The sequence below is a fragment of the Bubalus kerabau genome, chromosome 15, assembly GCF_029407905.1.
Source record: "Bubalus kerabau isolate K-KA32 ecotype Philippines breed swamp buffalo chromosome 15, PCC_UOA_SB_1v2, whole genome shotgun sequence".
Taxonomy (NCBI): Eukaryota; Metazoa; Chordata; class Mammalia; order Artiodactyla; family Bovidae; genus Bubalus; species Bubalus kerabau.
In genome coordinates, this window is record NC_073638.1 from 50,474,323 (window position 1) to 50,483,395 (window position 9,073).

A 9,073-nucleotide genomic window follows, 5' to 3' on the forward strand; every position below is an offset into this window, starting at 1 on the left:
CATGGGATTCTCCAGGCAAGAATACTGCAGTGGGTTGCATTTCCTCCTTCAAGGGGTCGTCCTGACCCAGGGATTGAACCTGCATCCCTTTTGTCTCCTGCATTGGCAGGCAGGGTTCTTTACCATTAGCACCACCTCTTATATTAGATTTATTATTAAGTGTTTGTACTAATTTATCCTTATCTGAAGAGCATTTAAAATCATCTTTTTCTAAATCTTTGGTACTGATATATAAAAGTAAAATCAATTCATATTTGGTCTTTTTATGAAAAATTATTGTTATTTTTATTTCTAATGAATAGTTTATATAACACTTAGGCCTTATTTTGTACCAATCACACCTTCATAAGTAATGCTAGCTTTTTTATCCCTTATTTCCAAACATTGTGTCTTTTACTATATTTATTGATGTTTTGTGACAGTCTCAGACTATTGATAACCAGTGTTGTTTTGGACTGGCCCTTGTGATTCCTAATATAATTGCAAAGCACCCTAGGCAAGAAGCATCAGGAAACCTTGAAAACAGGCATAGTAATAATTATCAAAATGATAACTGCAATCGTAAGAGCAGCCACTTTTACCAGTCTTTACGTGTCACAAGCCAGTTGCATGAGTTCTTGTATTTTTTTTCATTTTATAGATTATGGAATTAAAACTCAGAGTTAAATCATTTGTCCAAAGTCAGGAAGCTTTAACTATTAGAGCATGCAGTTTTTACCTGTAATACATATACAGACACAAAAGAACACAAATAAATTTTATAAAAATTGCATGTGCTTAAGAAAACATGGATCAGACTACAGACCCTAAAGCAGCCTCCATGATATAGCTCCAGCTCTGTCTGACCATTCTGCTTCATGGAATAAGGAAGCCTCGTAGGGCATTAACCATAAATGGCTCATGCATATGCATAATGGGAATTCAGTTGACCTCTCTGTGAATTAACTCATTTCAAGACTTACCTGTGGACTTTTCAGTCTCTGGGTAATATTTCCTGATTTATCATTCCCAGAGGCCTCAGTTCTACTAAAAAGGTAACAGCATAGGAGAATTAGAATCATACTGTCATGATCAACCCTTGTGCCTAACAACTGGGACTGAAGTAGCTTCATCCTAAATTCATCTCTTGTTTAACCCTGATATGTAAGTATCTGAAAACTGTCATGTTCAAATTATGAATCTTATCAATGAAGAACATGAAGATGTGTATCTTATTCCTAATAAGCTGTTATGCTTTTACTGTTTAATAGCTGCTTCAGTCTCAGGATATACTCAAGACCTGAAACAGTCTGGGTAATACTACCATCCTGACTATATACATATCACTCTACTTTTAATACAAAGATCAAACAGTCTCATTTAATAACTCCCATATAAATAGTGAACTTTATTCTAAATTTAAAGCCATTCTGTATGTGTTACTTAAAATACATTTTTCACATTTTTGAAAACAAGAGAATTGGGTTGTTTAGGCCCTTCTGAAAGGAAAACATACTGGAAAATTTTCTCTGCAGTATTCTGCTTTCCTCTAAAGTCTCTCAAAAAATAATAAAATAGCTTTTCTAGAGAGGTATAGTATTACCTAAAGAGAGTCATACATTTTTTTTTTTTTAAATCAGGACAAGTAGAGGTTGATAATGATGAGTGTATTATGTGCTTTTGGAAATTTTCTTATTATTTTGTTTTCTCTTCATTAATCAGTAATCAAGTAGTTTTTCATTATATTAAGAAAACTGATATGAGCAGAGTTATTTATAGGATATGGTATAGAAGGATTTACAACTCAAAATTCAAAGTGTTTAAATTGATTTGCTAGATAACATTTGGAAAAAAATTGAAAGAGGATCAGAGTCTCCATTTAGCCAAAAAGGAACAACTTAACAGTGTGGGGAGAGGCATTAGCAAGGAAGGCTGATGTTAGAGACTGAACCAGGTGAGGTTAACAGACAAACCAGACAAAAGAGGGGCCCCAGGCAGCAAAGAAATATTCTCCTCCAACAGCTCACTTAGCTTTCATAGTGTGACACATCTGTCCTGGAGACAGAACTTCCAATCTCTACTTAACGGCATGATTACACAGACCAAACAAGCTTGCATTCTTGCACAATATCTGTTGGAATAAAACTTTTTTTTTCCTTGAACATTTATCTCAATCTTTTCAGATTAGTGTCATGAGCAAATTTTGGGAATCGGAAGACCAAGTCTAACAAATAGCTCTCTGCTAGTAGTTCTATGACTTGACACAACCGGATTAGCTTTTAGGCAGACAAACATCACAATGGTATTAAGTCACTGTAACAAGTTTATTCATTGCCTTACAATGAGTCTTCCAATGTCTAAGGCGAGCAATATTCAAACACCTGCCAGGTTTTTTTCTTTTTCTTTTTAATGGATGTAATTTATTTTATCAAATCTGGGAACTCCTAAGTGTTTCTTTCTAATTGTCTTTCTCCTTGACATCTAAACCTTAAGGGGAATAAATATCACTAAAATGTTATAGACAGCCTAGAAATAGTAGTTTGGATAGAGGGAAATAATTATAGCAAGTTGGAGGTGGAGTCCAATCCAGATAATCCAGTTCACGGAGCAGCTGCAACAACTCAGAAACAATTGAAGGTGGATTGCAATCATTAGAATTTGAGATTGCCAAAAAGAATAATTACAGAAAAGAAATAGTTAAGAAAGGGAACATGACCTTTTAAGAATTCTCCATCATGACAACAGGATTATAGTAACACAATGGTTGAAGATGTAATTAAAGATAAGAATAGTAGTACCTAAGAACTGCCTGAATATTTAAAATCTGAGGAATATTATCAAATCCCTCATAACAAGAATTGATGATAAACTTGCAATTAGCTGTATTGTATTTTTGGACAAATCTGTACCTTAATTCATTATTTTCCAAAGAGCACATGAACAAGTAATTCTCAACAAAATTAATTTTTCCCGAACATAAGCATTAACAAATTATATTTCTAAAATTGTATCTAACATTTCATGGTGAATTTTACTCAGTGTGGTGAGCTGAATCATATATGTAAATTTCCATTACACACGAAAACATATAGCAAAAATAGATATAATAAAAATACATTGTTTTGCTCCTTAGGTCAGACAACAAATATAAAATACATTATAGATAGATAGGTAGATATTTTGAGATGCAATATAAAAACATATAACTGCGTTGAAAATGAATCCACAAACCCACTTGACTCCTGCTATAGAGACACATTGGTGGTTGGCAGCTCAGCACCTATATGAGACTCAGAATGATAGTGCCTTGTGTTTGACAAGGAATCAGTTCAAAGTACCAAGTTAGTAACCCACATGGAGGGTGGAAATACATGTTGTCACAACATGAGTGTGCTCCCAATAACCAGCTAGGTCTTGAGATTGTTGGGGAAAAATGGGCAACACTGCACTTAATTCTCCTTTGAAATAGATCCCTTACCCATTATAAAAAGACATTACAATTTACAAACTTTAGGAAGTCAGAAGAGCCAACTACTACATCTAATCATAGAAAAGGAACAAAATAAATCAAGAAAAAAACAAGGAAATTTCCACTCAAGATGGGATTATAAGTAGAATTGCAAAACAAAGATGAAGACTAATACTGACAAAGATATTCTACAATTTCAATAATAAGAGTACTTACTCATGAGAAAAGAAGTAAATCAAACTAGAGATGAATTTTGAAATTAGGCAACCTTACTATTCTCAATTATGGACTCTGTGGGAGAGGGAGAGGGCGGGAAGATTTGGGAGAATGGCAGTGAAACATGTAAAATATCATGTATGAAATGAGTTGCCAGTCCAGGTTTGATGCACGATACTGAATGCTAGGGGCTGGTGCACTGGGACGACCCAGAGGGATGGAATGGGGAGGGAGGAGGGAGGAGGGTTCAAGATGGGGAACACATGTATACCTGTGGCGGATTCATTTTGATATTTGGCAAAACTAATACAGTTATGTAAAGTTTAAAAATAAAATAAAATTAAAAAAAAAATTAAAACAAAACAAAAAAAAAATTAAAGACCATAATAACAATACAAATAAATGAAAAATTATTGGGAGAATTGGTAGCTATAAATTGAAATTGAGGATTATTAAAATAACTTTTATTTAAAAAGGAAAATAGAATAAATGAAATAAAACTCAATAGTTGTTAGAGACCAGACACAGATAAAGACAGAATTAATAAATTAGACGATAGTACTAAAGAATGTACCAAAATACAACATAAATAAAGGAAGAGTTTGAAAATATGAAGCAATCTAAATAGTAAGTTAGCTGGAAAATGTTGAACTTTTTCAAAACTGTCCTAAAACTGATTGTAGAGATGACTGTGAGACTCAGTAAATATACTAAAAGCCAATGGATTTTACACTTTAATTGAGCAAAATGTATAGTATGTGAATTATAACTCAATAAAACTGTTATTAAAAAAAAAGAAGTTATTACTAGACAATGTTGAAAGTTATAATGGCAGAGGACATTCAAAACTGAAAAATCAGGTTGAAAATATCAATCGCCAAGTAGAAGATATTAATTGTAAATCTCTACCTATGTGTTTCATATTGAACTGCAGAACATCAATGATAAAGAGAACATTGCAAAGACTAAAAAGAGGAAGAACACTTCAACTAAAAGGAACAAAAGACTATGTGCCAGCAAGAAATAGATGTCCATAAAGAATCGATTCAGGAATGTTTTTTGAAGGATTTCTTTACAGAGGTGTATACAGGGTAGGAGCTTCTTGGGTGGCACTAGTGGTAAAGAACGCACCTGCCAATGTAGGAGGCTTAGGAGACAGTTTGATCCTTGGGTCAGGAAGATCCCCTGGAGGAGGGCATGGCAACCCACTCCAATATTCTTGCTGGGAAACTTCCATGAACAGAGGAGCCTGACAGGCTATGGCCCATAGGGCTGCAAAAAGTCAGACACGGCTGAAGTAACTTAGCCTGCAGACTTGCATAAAGGATCAAGGGGAAGAAAGATGATGAAGAAACATTCAGAACTGTGGTAGGAGGAGAAAATACAAAAATAAAATAATCAATATAGTCTGATAACATGCTTCTATGACAACAATTTATGGTATTTTTCTATATGACTGCTGTGTGTGTTAGTTGCTTAGTCGTGTCCGACTCTTTGCAACCCCATAGACCACAGCCCACCAGGCCTCTCTGTCCATGGGATTCTCCAGGCAAGAACACTGAAGTGGGTTGCCATTTCCTTCTGCAAAAGGAGCTACAGAAAGAAAGAAAATGAAGTTGCTCAATCGTGTCCAACTCTTTGCGACCCCATGGACCATAGCCTACCAGGCTCCCCCATCTATGGAATTTTCCAGGCAAAATACTGGAGTAATCATTAAGAAAGAAAGAATAGTAATAGACAGTAAATGATTCTATAAATAATAACAACAATGTAAAATCTAAAAATAAATTTTGCAAAAGATATAAAATTCTCTGTGGAGAAAAGGACCAAATTTTTTGAGAGAACTAAAAAATCTCAAGGAAAAGAAAATGAAACCCTTGTTTTATATAAGAAGACTTGGGAAAATACATTATCTTCGAATTTTATGTAAATTCATTGATGTTTTAATGACGTCCTTAACAATGGCTGCTGCTGCTGCTGCCGCTAAGTCACTTCAGTCGTGTCCGACTCTGTGTGATCCCATAGACCGCAGCCCACCAGGCTCCCCCGCCCCTAGGATTCTCTAGGCAAGAACACTGGAGTGGGTTTCCATTTCCTTCTCCAATTCATGAAAGTGAAAAGGGAAAGTGAAGTCGCTCAGTTGTGTCTGACTCTTCGCGACCCCATGGACTACAGCCTACCAGGCTCCTCCGCCCATGGGATTTCCCAGGCAAGAGTACTGGAGTGGGGTGTCATCACCTTCTCTGCCTGAACAGTGGAGAGTGTTATATTTACATAAGAAAAGCAAAAGTCTCAAATTCTTTATTTGGAAAATAGATAACTATATTCATTTGTATAAAATATTGTCTGTATGACTATTTATTTGAACCATCAGTCCTTGTGTTGAATGTATGTCTGTTATAAACTATCTCTTGTAGGTTTCAGTTTGTTTTCCTTTTTCTCAGTTTTCATCTTTAGTTGGATATTGACATCTAACTCTATATGTATCTATTTTTATCCATTTAGGTTTATACTTGAGAACTATATGAATAGCACTTGGATTCACAGGACCTTAAATGATGGCAATAGGCTAGAGTCAGGCATTTGAGCCAATCTGTTTTCATCACTGCAGAAAGTGTTTCCTGGGCCTCTCATCTTGATTTCCTCATATTCTGGTATGTCCATCTTCAACACCTCTGAAACTGATATCACTACCTTCTTCCTCATTGGAATCCCAGGGCTGGAGTCTGCCAACATTTGGGTCTCCATTCCCATCTGTCTCATGTACATTGTTGCCATCGTGGGGAACTGCACCATCCTCTTTTTCATAAAAATGGAGCCTTCTCTGCATGAACCCATGTATTATTTTCTATCCATGTTGGCTGTCTCTGACCTGGGACTGTCCTTCTCCTCTCTCCCTACCATGCTAAGAATATTCTTGTTCAATGCTCCAGGAATTTCCCCCAATGCCTGTATTGCCCAAGAGTTTTTCATTCATGGATTTTCAGCTATGGAATCATCAGTACTTCTCATCATGTCTTTTGATCGCTTTATTGCCATCTGCAATCCTCTGAGATACACTTCTATCCTAACCAGTACCAGAGTCATAAAAATAGGCCTTGTCTTTTCTCTCAAAAATGTTTTGTTGATCCTTCCTTTCCCTTTCACTCTGAAACATCTAAGATACTGTAAGAAGAACCTCCTTTCCCATTCTTACTGCCTCCATCAGGATGTCATGAAGCTGGCTTGCTCTGACAACAAGATTAATGTCATTTATGGCTTGTTTGTGGCTCTCACAGGCATCCTAGACATAACATGTATTTTCATGTCCTACATGCTGATACTTAAAGCAGTGTTGAGCATAGCATCACAGAATGAAAGGCTCAAAGTCCTCAATACATGTGTTTCCCACATCATTGCTGTGCTCATCTTCTATGTTCCCATTATCTCCCTATCTGTCATCTACCGGTTTGCCAAAAACAGTTCCCCAATGGTTAAAATCCTCATGGCTGATATATTCCTGCTGGTACCTCCATTGATGAACCCCATTATATACTGTGTGAAGAACCAGCAGATAAGAAACTTGATTTTAATGAAACTGTGTCAAAAATACAGCTGACAGGGGTTCTTAACCACAAAGTAAATCCAGTCAGTACAGGACACGGAGCAGCATAGTTAATCAATCACACCATATATTAACCACTTTACAATATACAATATCTTCTCTCAATGTGTTTATTAAGACTGAAGACTCAGCCTTCCTGGTTAAGGATTTAGGATTGAGTTCTTATGTAAACATAAAATGTTCTAAGCTCTCTTTTCACTCAGCTTTCCTTACTAGCCTTTTGAACACAATATACACTTGCCATTTTGATCATGTTTAATGTAATATTCTATATATGTATACAAATGTCTAGTGATTAGAAGTGACAGAGGATTGATTATTCATTTAAAAATATCCCTTTTCAATACACAGTTTTTCACTTTTATGATGTATACCTGTGCTTTCAGGAACTGAAATTGAGAAGGGCAATTATAATGCACACATGGAGCCAATAAGACAAACAAGTATGCATGTATGCAGTTTACAAGAATAATGTAATTTATTTATTTTGTTTTACTATTTCTTCCATGAGCATTAAGATATCATTTTCTAAGTTATATAAAGCAGAAAGTTTTCTGTATTCCAGGTTTTACCTAAGGCCATAGCTCATTTTACATTATATAATTTGTTTTTTCTCTTATGCAAGAATATAAACCTTGAGAAGGATTAATTTTCATAAAATAACAGCTCTCACAAAGAAATAAAATAACATCTATTAAAGATATCATTTAACTCATTTTTAATGAAAGACCAGGCAAATGATACACTCAGTACAAAGGAGACCAAATATAAAAGATACATTTATGAATAAAAAATTTTATTAATTTGCAAATGAGTTGAAATATGAATTATTCCATCATATAGGACACATGACAATTGACTCTCCACCAGATAATTTATGTGAATGTCTACCAACATGAATTATTTTGACTGCTATTAGTATCTACAAGTTGCAGAGTTGAAAAATAGATCAAAGACAATGAAAACTCCATGTCCCCACATGATGAGAAGTAAATAACCCATCAGAGTGGACTGTGAACAATGAAGAATTTTCCATTGAAGAATACCTTTTTTTTCATATAGCCTTTCCCATTTTCATGAAATATTTCAAATAAAAATCATTCTTGATCCAAGAAAAGGCTCTCCTCATTAGATTTGGCTTCATTATTTATGCAGATGAAGAAAGAATGTTAATTTATCAGATAGGACTTCCTAAGTCTGCAGTGCTGGAAATTTCCACATAGAATCTCAGATAGGATATTTTAAAACTGCTATTGTATTCTATCAAAAGAGGAAAGAGAGGAAGCTATAACCAAAAAAAAAAAAAAAAAAAAAAAAAATCCTTGATCAGATTACTTCTCAGGTATCTAAAAATATGGGTAGTATTTTATTTTATTGCACTCTGAAACACATCCCACCATTCTGACCTGCCATTCTGGTCTCTTTTACCATCTCTACGGCTACCTATAAGTCAAGTAACAGGCTAATTTACTTAGGTGGGCTTTGTCAGAATAAACTTTGCAAAGTCACCATTTGTTCCCTAAAAGTGACTGGTCGGACCTGATTAAATGAGTAACATTTTCAATGTTGCATAATCAACTTTTCAAATTATGTCATATTTAAAAGGAGGACAGGTTCTTATTATACCTATAAAAGTAATACATTTTACTGAAAACTGCTGCGGCGGCTGCTGCTGCTAAGTCACTTCAGTTGTGTCCGACTCTGTGCAACCCCATAGATGGCAGCCCACTAGGCTCCTCTGTCCCTGGGATTCTCCAGGCAAGAACACTGGAGTGGGTTGCCATTTCCTTCTCCAATGCATGAAA

General features: G+C 35.3%; 1 protein-coding gene across 1 annotated transcript; it reads left to right on the forward strand.

Moving 5' to 3' along the window:
• The first annotated feature begins 6,302 nt into the window (after positions 1 to 6,302).
• Positions 6,303 to 7,262, forward strand: LOC129628234 (olfactory receptor 51A4-like). Its single transcript, XM_055547652.1, has one exon. It carries the CDS (start codon positions 6,321 to 6,323, stop codon positions 7,260 to 7,262), a length of 942 nt encoding a protein of 313 aa, XP_055403627.1. The 5' UTR covers positions 6,303 to 6,320.
• The last annotated feature ends 1,811 nt before the right edge of the window (positions 7,263 to 9,073 follow it).